This window comes from Diprion similis, chromosome 14 (assembly GCF_021155765.1).
Source record: "Diprion similis isolate iyDipSimi1 chromosome 14, iyDipSimi1.1, whole genome shotgun sequence".
NCBI lineage: Eukaryota > Metazoa > Arthropoda > Insecta > Hymenoptera > Diprionidae > Diprion > Diprion similis.
Genome location: NC_060118.1, coordinates 8,106,257 through 8,124,118, shown reverse-complemented (window position 1 = coordinate 8,124,118; position 17,862 = coordinate 8,106,257). Strand labels below are relative to the sequence as shown.

Below are 17,862 nucleotides of genomic sequence, written 5' to 3'. Positions count from 1 at the left end.
AAAATTAAGTTTATCGATAGATATCCAAAAGTGGAATGATTTGCTTCTCCATTTCGAAAACTAGTCGTTGACACTTCGTCGTCCAAAAGTCGATGTGGGAAACTCGGTCAAATATACTTAGTTGCACAATTGATGTACCTACAGAACGTTTCCAACTGTATCTAGCTGGCAATTGGTTTTATCCTCAGGCGATTATTGCAATGCAGAGACTGGCTGAGAGATCACCGACAAAGCTCTACCTTACCATCGGTAGATAAGTCACAAATTGAAATTAAGCTTGTAGATTTAGCTGTAGATTTCGGATAACGATGGAATATGCAACTCCGTTTAAAAACATTTCTAATTAAAAAAAGTAGCCCTTTTTTTTCATCAACCCATTGGTAATCGCGGAGTTACAGGCCGCGGTTGACACCTCGTTATTTTTTGCGAGGGCTTATCGACCGAGCAAAAAGGATTTTTGTTATAACAATCGACGGAGAGATGCCGGTGCGATGTACATATACTAACATGATAACAATTAAGAAATCGAGCCGAGCGAGAAATACCAAGGCGCAATCGCGTTGACGATGTTACTTTTACCGCGTGCGGGTGCAGTCGTTGTTCTCTTTTCCCGTCTTACAAAAGGTTCTTTACAAAAAATCGACATCCCGCGAAATGGCATCCCGTCAAGTACAAAAATGACGAAAAGCGCGGGTTTTTTGAACTCCGTTATCATCCAACCTCTCGAAGCACGAGTGAAAACAGCGATAAGATCTAAATTAGACGGTGGGGTTCGGATTTTCGGTCCGCAATTCGCATCCGTCGCGCGTCCGCAGTAGGAGTCGCGGTATTTGGTGCGATGCCAAGTTCGCAGCGCCGCGGGTCTGAAATCGATCGTCCTCCAGACAAAACCGAGGGCCGTTCTTCGCGGTCTCTAACAACTTCCCTCGACGTGAAAAACACTCCCGAATAACCGTCCACTCCTCGCAACTCCTCGAAGTATCCAAAGTATCCAAGTGCTGTGCAGTTTTTCATTGAGTATAATAACTCGTCGACAAAGACGCCGAATAAAGTCACGGGGTGCAGTCAGTGATCAGTGTCCTTCCGGCCTGAAACCGTGATTCTCGAGTCATCGGCTGCGCTGCAGCGCCTCGAATCCAGATCAGTGTCTCACCCTCTACGATATTCTTGATTAGTGACAACAGGTGAATATCCACAGCCTCTAAACAGGGTGGAAAGATTCTTGGATACCGGTGTTTAAGACGTCGACCACACACAAGTGTAGCGTAGTGTGTAGTAGCATCCCAATCCCAAGTTGCGCAAAACCGTTGCGCTATCCATTTCGCTAAGTCGAGCACTCGACGAACGTGTGGCTAATTTTTTTTAAGAATGTCTGAGCAGCTGCGGAACAATTTTTTTTATCTCCGAGTTGTATCGTCTCGTGGTATCTTATCTCAGTGTAAGAGACTTCGAGAGAGTCAGCTTACCGAGTCGTTTCAGAAGTTTTTTTTTCGGAATTGAGGACCTGTATTTTACGTTTGAAGAAAATTTGAGAATGAGAGAGATGAAGTGTGAAATATGATCGTGCAGCTACTATCGTGAGTAGGTGGAATGAGAGCCACACGAGAGCATCCACACTGACAATGAGTCATTGACGTCTGCCGCATGTCATCATCGTGGTCAATTAGCTGTCCCACAAAGGGGGGGATATAAGTATCGGTAGGCCCATTTATAGGGGTTCATCAGCGGAGTAATTGAAACCTGTAAAAAGACTGTCGCGACGGATCATTTTAAGGAACCCCGATTGCCGTTGGGGGGTAAAATATGAGTTAAATATATTGTTATCTTATTACCTTTTCTTCCATCTATATAAACAAAAGAAAAATGGACAAAAAGAGCTTTTCTTTTGTTTTTACAGTGCACGGTGTTACCCCTTAATTTCGTTCCAATTGACACGATGAGAGGGTCTTTCGAAATCGAATTCATTTTTACCGGATTGAAGCACGCGCACTATTATTGACAACAAGATAGTTGATCCTTCAACAAGTGCAATATATTATTAACACACATTCGACGTTTGGCAACGGAGAATAACGGGGAGAGGCTATTTTTGATTGGAGACAAAGAGTCGACTTCGCGCTCAGCTACACACGCATCATTCTTATTGTTAGAAAATAAATTGGGGACGCGTAGTTGGAGTCGAATCGTCGAGTTGGTAAATAGAGTTTTGCCATTTGTGTCGATTACAGCATAGTCTGGAGCGGAAATGACTTCCAGGATGTGGATTCAGACCGATAATTATTCCCAGGAAACTTTCGTTTTTATTTTTTTATTTTTTTTGGCAGTTTTATCAGTCGGTTGCGTATTTCCACTTTTATCGACTCGTTTTCCTAATGTAGTTGAGTTTAATTTATACGGGCCTGGACGCTCGTCAAAGGCTGCGTAGCCACTATGCGGTTTAGATTGTGAATAAATCATGAAAAAAAATTTTTGAAATCTTAATACGCGTGTATAATATTTCACTATTACGCGTGATTGGATATTAATTACACCATGACGTTCACGTGTCATAAGATTACTTTTACTTACCTCATGCTTATTATTACACTTGTCGTGTACTCTGATTATCAGCGGATAATTTATTCTGCGGTTCTTGAAACGAAATGACATCTTTGTTTAATTTCTCGAAGCAAATTAACTCGTGAATTTACTTGGGAAACGTTTTCACCATTTTGAATCTGCGATCGTGAATACAGCAAGTGATGTAACGTCTCACAATTAGCTTAAAGTCATTAAACTGCCTAATTTTTTCTATTCTTATTACGCCTTCATGAGTACTTTATTCTCACCGGAAGTTAATTGGGCTTGTCATCAGGGTGTCCAGGAAAATCGATTATAATACTTCTGGAATTCCCAGGTCAAAGTTTCGCTGTTTGATTCAGATTCGATGTAGCCATTTGGGGAATTAATTGAATTTATCATGATAGTAGCAACATTCTATAGTTTATTGAGAATTGTTTTATACTTTTCTTTACCTCATATAATGTTTCACTTTCTTCATTCGCTCCCTGAGTTTTAGCTCGGTATTTCTATTTCAGATTTCTTTTTTCCATATTTCACAGTGAACGAAGTAATCTTAACGACAATCAAGATAAAACGCCTTTTGTGCCTGCGTCAGAGGGATCTTTTAAATACCTATTTCCTAAGGTTTGAATGAATATCTTCTGGTATCTTCGAGGACACGACGAATGCCCTTAACGATTCACCGTCGAAAGTGCATTTCGAGAAAAGAAACTTTACACTTGGTACAAAGTTTCCGGGCCTTTGCAGGTACCAACAATTCCCTGTCCCAACAATGACCGGACACTTTGCATCTCACAACAAAGCATTCAATAATCGAAGTTTTTCCAATTCACGTGAAGACGTAATCCGGAAGTGGTGACTTCACGCGATAAGTTCTTAAAATAAATAAAAAATTTATTAATATAATTTGAATTCTAAATGCATTTTATTAGTATTATCTAACTATTCGTGGGGAAAATTTTCTACGCTGTGAAAAGTTTTTCTAGGTTTAGAACTTCCAAGTATTTTTTTTTTTTTTTTTTTTCAATTAGAAGAACAGGAGACTAAATCGTGGATAATTTTGTTCAAGTTTAAGGAAACGATTATGGATGTTAACTTAACGTACAATTAAACTGTAATAACAAAACTTTTCACGAAGATTAACATAAGTGTAGATGAAAACTTTTCAAACTTATGAAGGATAAATGTCACGTATGTTGCTAGTAGTTTTGATTGTCTGTAGTATTTCCGTCGATCCAGGTGAATCAAAAAGTTCTTCTGGATCAGTCCAAGGAAGGTGACGCCTGCAAAAATAAAAAAGAATTGCATTTTTATATGCCAGATAAAATAATAAGCAAACGACGAAAGAATAATTAACCCATCATCGTAGAAAAGGCAATAAACTGCTTATTTAGGTCGTATTGCATGTACGAAGATATTCTGATCATGGTTATGATAATTGGGAACAGTAGTTGACCGTGAGAATTTGCGAATAACTATCCAGTGAATTCATTTTTAGGAACTTCATGAGAGAATCTGTACTTTTGTATGCATTTCATTACGAGATAGTCGCATATAGAGTATTCATAATATTTATATCGCATTCCAGCTGAACTTGACTCACTTTTGACCTCCTGTTTTCTGATTCAGTTCTCGAATTTATTCAGATTTTTTTTCAAATAAAACGGCTTTGAGTTATCATTTTTTTTCAAATCATCTTCTTTAAAAAATTACATTATTCAAGAGGACATACGACAAAAACTTGTGATTTGACAATAAAATTTCATCAAAACAAAATACTCAGTTCAATTCAAAATTTCATAAAAAAAAGGTGAACAAATCTACGCCTAGCCGAAGCTGATTTTCTTTCTTCTTAAAGTAAAAACATTAATTTGGTCCAAATTTTTTTCCACTAAAAGGTGCATTTCCTCTTTTCCAAAGACCATTTTTAAATCAAATAAACATGAAGTTATATCGATTTTCAATTCACTCACCTCTCCGTAAGTGCAACTTTAGACCACTACTGGCGGATAAGTGAGTGGAATTATTATCCTGTGTGTTTTCTGTCGCAGAACGAACCACGGCCAAAAGAGTCTGCGATTCCGATTGAAAGGTCAGCGTGAGCCATGGCATGACAAGGTACGATAACGTTTCCTGGATATCTTGCCGTAATAGCTCATGAGTGGTCGTCGCCTCTGACAGAGTAGCTCCGGAGCTTGAACCGTGCGGAACGATTTTGAAACGCGTTCGACACGCAACGAGTATCTCCGGCCCCTGTTTCGGGCCCTTCTGCAGTCATGGAGATCGAAAAGACCCTTGAGAATCTCCACTACGTTCCCATCTTCTTGTTCATCCTCATACCGACGACCTTCATCGTGACGTAAGTTGTATTTTTCAAACCAGCATCGAAGAATTTTTGGAATTTTTTGTCTGAAAGTTCGTCCAAATTTGTTACAATTAATAAAAATCACGCCAAACGATTCAAGAGACGACAAGTGGGCACTAAAAACGTCTTACAAAGTGCATGACTGACTTGAATCTACTCTTAATCTACCTTTTTTCGAAACTGGATCTGTCCAGGTTGTTTCCAAATTCTCAACTTATACATTTTGAGAGTATAATCTTGATTTCTGAGGTAAACAAATTGTCGTAAGTTTTGTATAAAATAACACTGGATGTAACTGTATGGCAGATTGACAGTGGCAGAGAGAAAACGTGGCTGGAAATTTTTCAGTCAAGACTGTGAGGATTGACATCAGACTCTCAGCTCGACTTGGAATTTGAAAAAATCTCAAGCAATCCCTGGTGGTTTCCTTCCCACTGAAACAAAACCAAAGTTACACTTAGATTTCATTTCATTTCGATTACACTTGGATTTCACAGTGGAGTTAAGAATTTTTTACACTCTATTTTCACTGTAATTATATTAAAAGGATACAACAAAGTCCCACCTAAAAATAATCACTGAATTGAAAAACTTTCGACTCCACCACTAGAATAACACTGAAATCGAAAAGATATCTTATTCCAATGAAATTACACTGAATTTTAAATTGATATTCATAACTGAAATCACACTTGAAATCTATTGAACTGAAAAAAAATAATACTTATTAGTCATATTTTGTTTTTCCGAGTGTGGGAGAAAAATTTTTATCGCAACTACACCGAAGAATTGATTTCTCTAACCTCTCTATCCCTCTAACATCACTGATTTTAGAATCCACTGAAAAACCACTTAAACAATACGGTGGAATTGAATTCCTTAACTCGACTCAAGAAATAAACTTTCTCATGGAACAATTGTCAGTTACAACGTGCGATTGAGTCATAATTTCCCACAGAATTTCTGATCTTAACTTAAACTTACGAAAGACGTCCGAGAGGAATTTTTTTTTTTTTTTTATCTAAAAACAATTACACTTTGAATTTCTTAACGAGTTCTCACAGCTGTTATAAAACAGAAAGGAGAAGGTGCGCAAGTGTCTGCCTTATAATTCGAGGGCAAATGCTGCACATTGCCTTAAACTATACGTACGTATCTCCATGGAAGGTAATCAAAGTGCGTGTGTAGTCGTCGAAGTAGAAGTCGAGTTGCCCAACCGTTCACCTCTTGTTTAATGATTCTAAGGTTCTCATTAAGTCTCAGGGTTTCCTCAAGGCCTTTTTCAGTGCAGCATAAGCTGTTGCACGCGGATCAAGTCAAGGCGCTAAATTTCGAATTAGATAAATTGAAACCGTTAAGAAATTAAAGAAGCTAGAAGAGTTGAAAAAAAAAAAAAACGATAAGACTCCTCGACACGATCGTTAGTCGATGATAAAATCCGACTAATTACCCGATGGCACGATTGAACGTTAAATAAATTCGTTGAGTTATGAATAATAATAAATGGGCTAACAAACATATCTTTTTTCTCGGACAATAGAGAATTCAGGTCAATAGAACCAGACGGTGTTCAATTGCTTCTTTATTGTCATCATAATCGTTAGTGTATATTTTTACTTTTTTCTAACCGTTTAAAGTACGTGACCGTTTGCACTTTGTTTAACGTACCTGAATACACTCTTCTAGACGTAAATGCAAATCACTCGCTGTATTTGTACTCGTAAAAATTTCATTAACACCACGGCACGTTTCAGCTAGACGTGATGCAATACTTATAATTACCAGTATTCGAATTTATATTTGTATATAAATAAATGGGAATAACTTTTTTTCATTCTAATTTTTATTTTTTTTTTTATTTTTTTTTTTTAATTCATTTCATTTTATTCAGTAATATATAAAAACAAACAGGAAAAACCTTTTTTACGTCATCCGAGACTAGTTATTCATTCTTTCACGAAACGTTGTCGAGTTTTGAGTTCCAATGACTCTCCCGAATCGATTTAAAATCGTTTTAACTTTTTAACGAGAAGTCGAGGCATAATATTCCGGGTTTTTAAATGTTTTTAACGAATGCAACTTTTTCTGAACAAAAAAAATACGGGCTAAATTATTTATGACGTACTTGACGAAAAATGAATTTTTTTTATTGAAGAAGAAAAAAATCAACTTTGGGGAAGTGGTAGATTGCTTCATGATTTTTTTAATGAAACTTTGAATCGATTTGAGTATTTTACTTACGTGAAATTTTTTTGTCGAGCCTCACGTTTTTTTGCTAAGTGGTCTTGAATAAAGTGATTTTTTAAAAAAAGGCCATTTGCGAAGAATTATAACTGGAAACCGTTTGATTTAAGAAATATGAAAAAAAATTGAAAACTGAATCCGAAAACATGAGGTCAAAGGTAGATCGAGTCCAGCTGGAATGCCCCATATATAACATATCATATACGTCCTCAGTTAAATTAAATTAAATTGGATTACAGCGCATTAATATAAGAGGATTGTTCAATTAGTTTCAGTCTCGCAACGGTTAGCGATTGTTGAAAGGCTTGAAGAATCCTTCACGAGACAGATTCACGGATACTACGCGATTTTTCATTCCGCTATATCTTATATCTAATAAGATATTTTTGGCACTGGTTAAATCTCGTGGGAGTTATTTTCATCATCATCATTATTATTATTGTTATGTCTGAAAATAACACGGAATTTCAACGAATAAAATCCATTCTCTGTATTAAACAAGTCGCGAATATATTTTTGGGGTTGGACTGAAGAGATTTTGAAAAAATCCAACAACAAGCAAACGAACCAAGAATACGAGGAACAAAAACCGTAAAAGAAAAACGATGATCATGCGCTTCGGACTATTCAAAGTTTATCTGCGATTCATGTTCTCCGTTCCAACATCCGTTTACACGATAATATTCTCAGACGTGGTTTTATTCTTTACATTTTCCGCCTCTTTTGCACTTACATAACAGCAACGATAATACAACCTAAGATTGCCAGTATTTTAAACTCAACTCGACGTGATGTTTGCTGTGTCTGATAATGATTCAATAAATTATACACCTGCGGGTTCGTTATTGTATAAATGAATTTTCACGTAGCGATATCATATCGTTTATACAAATACCATAACCGCATTAGTAGCGATGAAAATCTATCAAAGATATGCAGTCACATACGAGCTCATCGTGCGATATACCTATAAGCTTATAATACATTAGATCACTTAAAAAACACGCAATAACTTGCGACACCTTGATTACATGGATATAAATTCTCGCGAACTCAGGCTGAGAGAAAAAATAAAACGAATGAAAAATTCCCAGACCAAAGCGAGTAATTTATTCTCTCGCGATCTCACGTCGAATATTGATTCATAAGGCAACTTGTGGCAGTTACGATTTGAAACTCATGGTTTTGGTGGTTTGAATTCGTACACGTCAAGTGAAGATTCATAAGACAACAACTTTTTGCTGTAGAAGAATAGCTATTTATGTGGCATGCCCGTAAATCGCCTGTTTTTTTGGCAAGGATAAAGATTTCAGGACGAGCTGAAGGCGAGCCGGAAGCGAGCCGGAAGCGAGTACTGAAATTATCCGAGGCAAAAAATGGTTTACGGACATGCCACATAAAATATTTTTTACGGTATGAGCATTGAAATGCAAAACGAAGAGTGAGGTTATGTCGCGATCTGTTCGACGAAGCTACTTTATTCGGCAGTTTGGGATGCGCACTTCGAACTGCGCATCAAAACTGCGGAATAAAGACTTTATTCTGCAACTTTGTTCGCTGCCGTATAAAGCGTCACTTTACGGAACGAAAACTGCCACAAAAAGTGGACTTTTTAATGCCCATGCCGTAAGATAATAATTTCTAGGATACATGCTCTAGTTTTATTGCAGGTACATCATTGCCGTTACGTTGGGACACGTGGAGGCGGGATTCCCCTACATTTCGGACACGGCCACTTACCCGCCAGAAAGTTGCATCTTTGCTCAAATAATAAACATGGCAGCTGCGACAAGTGAGTAGAGAAATAAAAGATAGCCACTTACTTTGCGGGGACACGATTGTGACTCGTTCTATAGATATAGGTGGGACCGAATTTCTATTTCGAAAGAATCTCGGGGTCAATAATCACCGCCGAACGATTCGCCTTGAAAATACTTTGCATTTGTTTATCTCCTCGGTAATACTTCGAGTAGGTAAAAACATTGATATTTGATAAATAGGGTCGCAGCCACATACGTGATCAGAGTCGTAAATGCGATTTAAATATTGTGTAACATCCTAATAATATATGCGCGTACCTACCTACTCAGGTAAAGATTCTTTCACAGTTTATACCTTTCTCGCGAAGCATCTTAATTCCTATAAAAATGTAGTTCTACAAGCTATTGCTGGATTTTTAAATCACTCTAATCATCATTATTTCCCGATATATTTACTGGGTCAGGGAAGCCTTGGAAGTGAGATAACATTGCGATTCAAGGTCAAGACTTGAAGAGAGAGAGAGAGAAAGAGAAAGAGAAAGAGTACAGACTTTGGTCTCTCCATTCACTGATCCGACAGTGACTCTCGACTTGACGTAATCGCGGGGTCTTTGAACCAGCCGTATTACCGATTAGGAAGTAGTTAACGTCCGTTTGTAACTGGCTATAAAGTATCACAGAAACGGTACACGAGTGTGTATAATCCGACACGTGACAGTTAAATTGCTGATTGTCACCGGCGATGAGCTGTTGCCAAACAGAAAGGTGACGCGATTCAAATCCTTAGTAACAAAGTGAGCAAAATTGGCAAAGTGCCAATATTGAAACGGTACCAAAGTCAACTTCAAAACTAGCGAAAGAGCACCGCTCACTTCGTGATGACTCATCAAAGTCAACCGAATTGATTACTTCGATCGGTGATCACGAAGTAACAACTGGAAGAAGACTTCAAGTGTCGACTGACTTCCGCGATGATTTTGAAGTTGGTAACGTTACTTTAATGATGCATGTTTAGGAAAATCGTTAGTTCTCAACCTTGGGATTGTTTGAAATTCACTCAGTCAATGATAACAAAGCAAAACATGTTCGTGTTTGGAAACTCAACTCCTTGGAAGTCGTTTCAAAATTTTAAGTTGCAATTTTCACACCAGAACTAGACGTGATTATGTCAAAATCGTTACTGGATTGTTTTTCTCCGCACCGGTATAAGCATGACGCGTTGAATTGGCATAAAGATTCGAAAAATATCTGTCCATATCCATTGATCCCGAGAAGGTGTGAACAGTTAAACGATTCATTGTTTGTCGGCATCGGTATAGGTGACTCTTTACTGCAATTGATCAGCTAATCGGTAGATTTTTTATTGTTATTATGTTATTACACTGATATTATTGCTCCCATTACACGTTTTTGCAATGGTATTAACGGCCATCAGAGGATTACGAAATGAGTACAACATAACATTCTTCGAGTGTATTATCTCCGGGTTCGAGTGGCTTATCAGATCATTTAATAACCGCAATTTATCGCTATTCACATTGTTTACTCGCAAAAACATGACTTGGCAAAAGTTTCACTCGTCGCCGTTGGTGTGGTACACGAGGTGATAAGGTCTTTATCAGTAGAATCGATGCACAAGTGGATGAGGTAAAGATAGAAGCTCATAAATTTACTCTGAATTTCAGACTTCACACTCCTACCATCGATAAATAATTTCGATTATGTCAAAAAGTATGAGAGTCCTTGAAATGAGCACCGCATTCGCACTGTCCTTGACGTTACCACGACTTCAACGTGTCTTTGTTTATCCCTAGTGTGCGAGAGAGTAAACGATCTCCTCGCTGATCTCTGCTCGTTTGTATTACAGTGTGCGTCGTTATCTACATACGGTATTCCCACACCAAGGAACTCTCCAGCTCCTACCAGTTCAACGCTTCGTTGCCAAAGTGGAACAGGGCTGCTCTGATCCTCGGCCTCTTGACCTGCCTCGGATTGTCCATGGTTGCAAACTTCCAGGAGACCAATGTCATTGTCGTTCATCTGATCGGAGCGCTTGTCTGCTTCGGATGCGGAACGGCCTACTTCTGGACCCAGGTAAGCCTCGACTTGATCAAGATCAGGATCAGCGTGCGTTACAAAAAAAACCAGAAACTACCGACCACAGGTGTCTTCTGCTCCCCTTGTTCCACTTACTTTCAAGTTTGATTCGCTTTTTTCAGGTACTCTGCTCCTACTATCTACATCCACTAGGGTGCTCGATCAGGATTGCGCATATTCGTCTGTCCCTGGTACTCTCGTGTACAATCCTGTTCATCGTTGGAACCGTTACCGCGGTCTTGGCCCGGCTGAAGTATCACGGTTAGTTACGAGCAAGGGGTTAAAAACTATCCAGACGAGCCGTTTTGGAAGCATTTTATTTGTTTTTAATCCTGAATTCCTGGCGCGAACTCAACCTTCTTGCATAAATCCGCACCGGTTTGGATGCAAGATCGTAGTGGAAGGTTGATAAATAATTCAGTGGGCTGATTTTTTATGAACTCTTTGAATGAGTCGAATCACCGATATCGGACTTTGAGGTCTCTGCAACCGACATGCATTATGCAATTATGTATATGCAGGAGACGAACTTGTTGCTAGTTTTGTGCACCGTTTAACCTTACGGTCATCACGCTGCGATGGACAATGAATATTCACGTGTATTTTCAGGTGACAATCCCAGGAAATGGTACAAGGCAGATGGCGGTTGGGAACTGCACGTGGCAAGCACGGTTGCCGAATGGTTGTGCGCTGGATGCTTCTGCGTCTACATCCTTACCTTCACCGACGAGTTTCGAGGCGTTCAGCTAAAGCGACCGAAGGTGAGCCTGCTGGATCCTCATTACTTATTCATTAAGTTTTATCGCGATAGAAACCGCGGTGACAATGGCCAGACAGTCGGAGACACGTGAGCAGAATCCTGAAGCTGTGATCGGATTCGTCGATCAAGAACGATAAATATACTCTGCGCACTACGCGCATTTATAAAAGATGATGATAATGATGATGATGGTGATTCCAAGGAAGAGTAACCATCACCGAAGAGTCAACAACCGCTCTAAATAACCAAGAAAATCTCTTTCGCAGATACTGTTTAAACCGGGTCACATGAGAACTAGCAACGAGGTCCTGAACGAGAGCCAGGACGAGGTGCCACAGCCAAAACCACCGACGACGATCATTTGATCGGGCAGAACATGGGGCGGTGGTCAGATGGCGAACGGTATGGCACATTCGCCGGTGAACACACCATGCCCGAGCTACAGAGCTCACGCCTACGACTTCCTAGATGACACAACGGCGGCCGATCACCGTGACAACTACAACTCGATGATAGGACGTTCGCGGGTCTTGTGCCCGGTGGAGATCCACGTCGACGCGAGTGTTGAGAACGCGGAAGGAGCTGCCGGGTCCCAGAGGAACCTTCTGAACCTGGACAGCGACGACGAGAACATCCTCGGGAGTCGTTGCATGTTCCTTGGTGGTTCCCAGAGCTCGGACAACACTCCGGAGCGCGCTACTTACCCGGACGCGAATAGTCACAGCAACTACAACCTGCTAACTGAGGATACTCACAGTTTCGATTCCTGGACAAGGAAAATCCGGGCGTCCCACAGTTCCGAGGCCAACAGCCACTGCGTGTCCATTGCCAACAGCCACGAGACGTACCGCGTGCTCTCTGAGAGCTGTAGTGACTGTCGGACTGGACCAGAGCCCGAGGACCTCTCGGTTGAGAACCTTATCCCACGGGACGAAGCCAATTACGAGATTGCCAACAGCCACAGCAACTACCAGGTCTTCTATAACAGCCAGACCAGATTCGACCTCACGTCCAGTCCGGCGCGGAGCGACTCCAGTCGCACCTCAAGGTCCACCGAGGAGACCAGCACCACATGTGACATCGAGGAGTGCCTCGTACAGATTGAGGAGAGCTTGCTCAACATTGAACAGAACTTGCTCCAGGTCCAGGACCTCGATATTCCGGAGCTGAAGAACCTGCTGTACAAGAGTCCAAGCATCGAACGTAGCTTGTTCGAAGTCCAGGACCTGCTTTGCACGGAGAACATAGAGTCCGTTAAACGCGGGCAGTTCTCGTTCACATTCAGCGAGGAAAGTGACGAGCTCGTCAAAATATCAGGCAAGAACCTGTCGCCTGACTCCGATCACGACACTTTTACAAACGATGATAACCTGCTGCAGTTTAACGACGACAAACCCGTCGCAAGCGCACCTCCGAATCTCGGGGAACTTGTCGGGACCTGCAACTCGAGCTTTTGTGGGTCGGTCGACAAGAACGTCAACTTCATACCGAACAGTCTGAGCAAAACACCGACGAAGGGGCGGTTCAAGGAGGCAGGGAAGAATATCAAATCCCACTCGATGAACAGCGGGGACTTGTCATCGAATTATCGTGAGATTAATGACAACTTGAACAGCAGAATCGAGGACAAGAAATTGGTGGATAGTAAGAAGTGCCACAGTAGAACCAACTCGTTGGATGAGAACGAGATGATGTTTCAGGTGACTGGCGACCCTGGGTGGAGGGGAAAGTCCTCTTTCGAAAGCCTTCAGTTCAAGGGTGAAAACGAATGCGGTGACAGATACCTGGAGGTCAATGTCAAGGCGAAGTCGGACGATACTCTGGACAACAAATCGCTGTATGGCAAGAAGCGAAGCGAGCAATCGAGTCGAAGGTCGAGGCGGAAGTTGAAGGGGAATCGACTGGCCGAAGTCGAGGCGAAGACCGATGAGTTCCGGCGGAAGATCGAGAGCATAATATCGAGTCGAAAATCGGCCTTGCCGAGCGGTGAAAAAGCCAGGAAAAATTCAAGGTCGAATCCAGGCGTCGGAAATACGACCGAGACGCGGAAAAATTCACAGGAGAGATCACCAAGGGTGAGAAAAAGCTCTCTGGACAAAATTACCGCCGGAAGAGACTCGCCGAATGCGAAACAGTTCAAGTCAAACAGCTTCGAGAAACGGAAGCGGAAAAAAACTGGCCGCGTTCAAAACGCCGACAACGCTGCCCTCGTTCCGAGCAAACTGATCTCTTTGTCGTTGTCTCTTCTTCTCGCAGCACTTTTACAGGCTGTCAGGTGCTTAACTGACCTCGTTGACGACGCCTTCCGGTCCGTAAGCTACGACAGAAATGGACTAATGGAGTGAAGACGGCCGCCATGTTTTTTTACTGTTTCAATTCATTTTCATCATCACTGTTCACCGTTTTGTACTTTTATTTTTTCATACGTTTCACGTGTCGAGCGTTTACGGTTCGACTGTCAATCGTGATGTTAATTGTTGAGCTTTAATCGATTTGATGATTACTTTCAAGAAAGCGTAAGTCTGTTATACCTCTATGATGATTATGTTATTACGCACATGTGTAATATGAGTGAATGTGATTTTATTATAATTCGTTACGTTATCAATTTTTCACTTCTGTAAAACGTAAGTTAATCAAGCTAAAGTTAGTAACGTTAATGTAATTATGAATCTTTAAAATAAGTTGTTATTTTGTTATTTTTTATTCATCTTAACCAAATATGCCTCTTCGTCGTAGTAGGAAAAAAAAATGGAACAAATGTCATTTTATTTTATTTTAAGTTTATTTTGTTAAGAAAAATTCACATAGGTTTAGAATTTTCTAGAAAAATTAGAAATTGATGTCGAGTAGTTGCGAATACTCTATTTTTCAGCTGGAAGTAATAATATTACCCAGCGCTTGAGACTAATCGTAAGTCAAGACTAGTCAAACCAAATATTATATCGTGAGGGTAAAATAATGTAATATACCTCGTCCTAGTTTCATTAACACACGTACAATTACCGACTAGATATAAGTATAACGATCGCTTATACATATATCGCGTTATCATTTAGACATTTTCTCAAGCTTGAATAATATATTCTGACACTCGCGAAATTTTTAATAAACGGTATAAGAATTAACTATAATAAATAAGAGCCAACAGGTTAAATCCTTCATCGTATCGTCGAGTCACATCGATGATTCAAATTTTAACACTCTCCTATCATATATGAAATAATAAAATATATCCGATGGCATTGCATCGCTGTGAATGAATGAAAATGAAGTGTGTGATAACCTGAAATAGTTAACGCTAATTCGAATTCGACTGGAAATATTCTAAAATTATCTTATCAAACGTAACAATTATATACTGCTTGTAATAAATTGTATGAATTGTATAAAAATCTAATTTGGTTTTATAATATTTCGCGAAGAACTGGATTACCTTAAGGCTTGGAGTTATAATGGCCTAAGATAAAGAGTAGTTTATATCGTACGATAAGCTTCCGCGTAATTTTTTCTGTAAAGATCACAATGATCATGTCATTGTTCAATTACAAAACAGAATAAGAAATAAGAATCAAGAGAGTTTGAACCTCGTCTAATCAATATTATATTTTTTGCAATGATTCGGACAATTTTACGCATAAATCGTGCAGGTGACATATTAGTATCATTATTATAACAGTAGTAGTAATGCAGGTTCTCGTTCTAACATGTAAATTATTGCTGTAAAATGTGTAAAATGCAACGTGTTAAAAGTTAAGTAAAAGCAAGTCATTTCTCGTTTCTTTGTCTTTTATTTGTTTCTTTCTACGAAGTTGAAGATTGCGACGTTAAAGTGGCGATGAATTTTTTTTCAAACCTTCATTTCCTAATTTCAGAATTATTTTAGAAACTTAACTCCAGCAATTTCATTCTCATATTGCATACGAGTGATTTTTGCCCAATGATTCGATCTAATTTTTTTTTTCTATTGTATGTGAATAAAAGTCTGCATAATGTAACATAATTGAACGGCGCCATTTTACGATAATTTTCAAAAATTATCAGTATTGTGTGCAGTGCCTGGGTATGTGAGAAAAAAGAGTGTGTTACTGAATATTATAATAACAAAAATATATAAATACGTATGTAGGTATCTATATATATATATATACATATATAAATTTTCAAAAGTGCCTAAAACTAAAATAAAATGATCGATATCAAAAATGTAATGAAACGAAAATCGCATGTGATTTTCAAGGTGCGATGATCATAGCCTGTATTGTAAAAATTAAAACAAAAACAGACTCATCGACGCAAATATATATTCAACACAAGCATAAATGATACTTTGATTAATTTTATTACCCCTTAATGTGCCTGAATTTATTTCCTCGCATTTTCAAATTCACAATAAGCTTTATACGACTTTTATTAACCCTGATTTCAGTAATACATGGAGGTATGTGCAGCACTCATTGAGAGAAGAGAGAGAGAAAGGAATAAAAAAATTCCATTCAAACGTTTGGCTGGAAGAAATTGGATTTTATTAGCGTGTTAATTTTTTAGACTGACTGTAGAGAACTTCTTTTTTTCAGGTTTTTTGCTCAACGAAATTGGTTGTCAGAAAATCGATAGTTTTCTTTTATTTTATTACCACATGGCGTGGATTGAGAATTCATCAATTTGATAAATATTCGTATACAATTATCTCGTAATAAAATTATTAAAAAGTGTGGTTTGAAATTTTTTTTAGGACACTTTCAGTATGACAAATCTGTGTATCAAAGGTTCAAAAGTTTCGACCCGAGTCAGTCACGTTAAATTCAATTTAGACAATAACTCTTCAATGTTAAAGACAATTTCAACCCATATTTTCTCTCTTGAAAGGTCTGACTGTCAATAATTATGAGGCATCTGACACATTAGATCATTATTTCAAATTTGTTTTATACAATTGAAAAAAGGATATTAATATCATTTTTATTTTCAATCGAAGCGACTTGTCAAAAACGTAGAATATTTAGGGGAGGGTGTGACAAAGTGGGTACCATAAAATTTTTGATACCTCAAAAAATTTGGGCGCAAAATGGGCCCCTTGAAATTTTTTAAATAACAAGGGACAAAATTAACCAGCTAAACTTTTCATTAAATATGAATTATTCTGAAATCATTTACTCGAGTAATTGCACAGTTCATAAACGTGAAACGTTTGAAGTTGTGCTTTACTCTCAACTCGTCAAAGTCAAATAATTCTCTGAACTTGAATTTATGATTAATTATTCTCGAGAAAGAATAGTTATGAAACCTAAACATTTTATTCTGATTTTAGGCATTTTTTTAGGCCCACTTTGCCCCACCCTCCCCTAATTGACAATGTTTTTCCAGATTAAGAAGAGATTCTATTATAAAAATTAACCGAAATCGCCTTCAGTCTCACTTTTCAAACTCCGATTCCATCGTTTTTTCATAATTTATTATTTATTCCCGGGATTCTTAAACCACCTCGTTTGTCTAGTTGCCCTTTTTTATTTTACATCACCTGGTTTGCACGGAGAAAAAATTTGAAAAGCCCGTTGGCGTGCCGGAACGGCAGGATTTCATGGCCCACTTTTAGCTCGAGGTACGGAAAATTACAAAGCTCTTTGTCCGCCTAACGAGGCTATTTGTTAAGAGGAGCAAGTGCGCGCTGCGTCCCTCCTCCTCTCCTTTTGTTCGGGGGACGTGAATTTCATCACTTCGTTCAAACGATTGGGCGTATATTAAAAGCCGTTTTATTAGCAAGAAGAAGTTCGGCTGCACGCTGGGTACCAATTAGTTTCATCGCCGCCATCACCATCATCATCATCATCATCATCATCATTATAATCGTCGTCGGCTTGCTCTCACGTTTAAACTTGAACGCGTTAAAACTCGTTCGAAAAATTCGGGTTCAAAGCGAAAAACGTTTTTAATATACCCGAAAATTTGTTTTATTTGTAAACAAAATTTCGTTTTCAGGTCAACCCTGAACTGCTGTTGTGTGATTGATTGGGGGGGTTAACAAATGTTCGACGATTTATATACGGGGTTGAAAAATACTGTAAGTTTTATCA

General features: G+C 39.0%; 1 protein-coding gene across 2 annotated transcripts; it reads left to right on the top strand.

Annotated features, from left to right (window-relative positions):
• The first annotated feature begins 755 nt into the window (after positions 1 to 755).
• Positions 756 to 14,417, top strand: LOC124414968 (DNA damage-regulated autophagy modulator protein 2-like). Of its 2 annotated transcripts, XM_046896170.1 has the most exons (7): positions 756 to 1,184; positions 4,614 to 4,921; positions 8,842 to 8,963; positions 10,799 to 11,025; positions 11,151 to 11,289; positions 11,638 to 11,789; positions 12,055 to 12,298. In XM_046896170.1, exons 2-7 carry the CDS (start codon positions 4,839 to 4,841, stop codon positions 12,151 to 12,153), a joined length of 822 nt encoding a protein of 273 aa, XP_046752126.1. In that variant the 5' UTR covers positions 756 to 1,184; positions 4,614 to 4,838; the 3' UTR covers positions 12,154 to 12,298. The 2 variants fall into 2 exon arrangements, with proteins under 2 accessions (XP_046752126.1, XP_046752125.1); XM_046896169.1 differs by lacking the exons at positions 756 to 1,184; positions 4,614 to 4,921; positions 8,842 to 8,963; positions 10,799 to 11,025; positions 11,151 to 11,289 and having other exon boundaries at positions 11,648 to 11,789; positions 12,055 to 14,417.
• Positions 14,418 to 17,862: the final 3,445 nt, after the last annotated feature.

Coding starts and splice junctions, on each gene's coding strand:
- LOC124414968 (XM_046896169.1), top strand. CDS start 12,181: ATGGCGAACGGTATGGCACATTCGCCGGTGAACACACCATGCCCGAGC.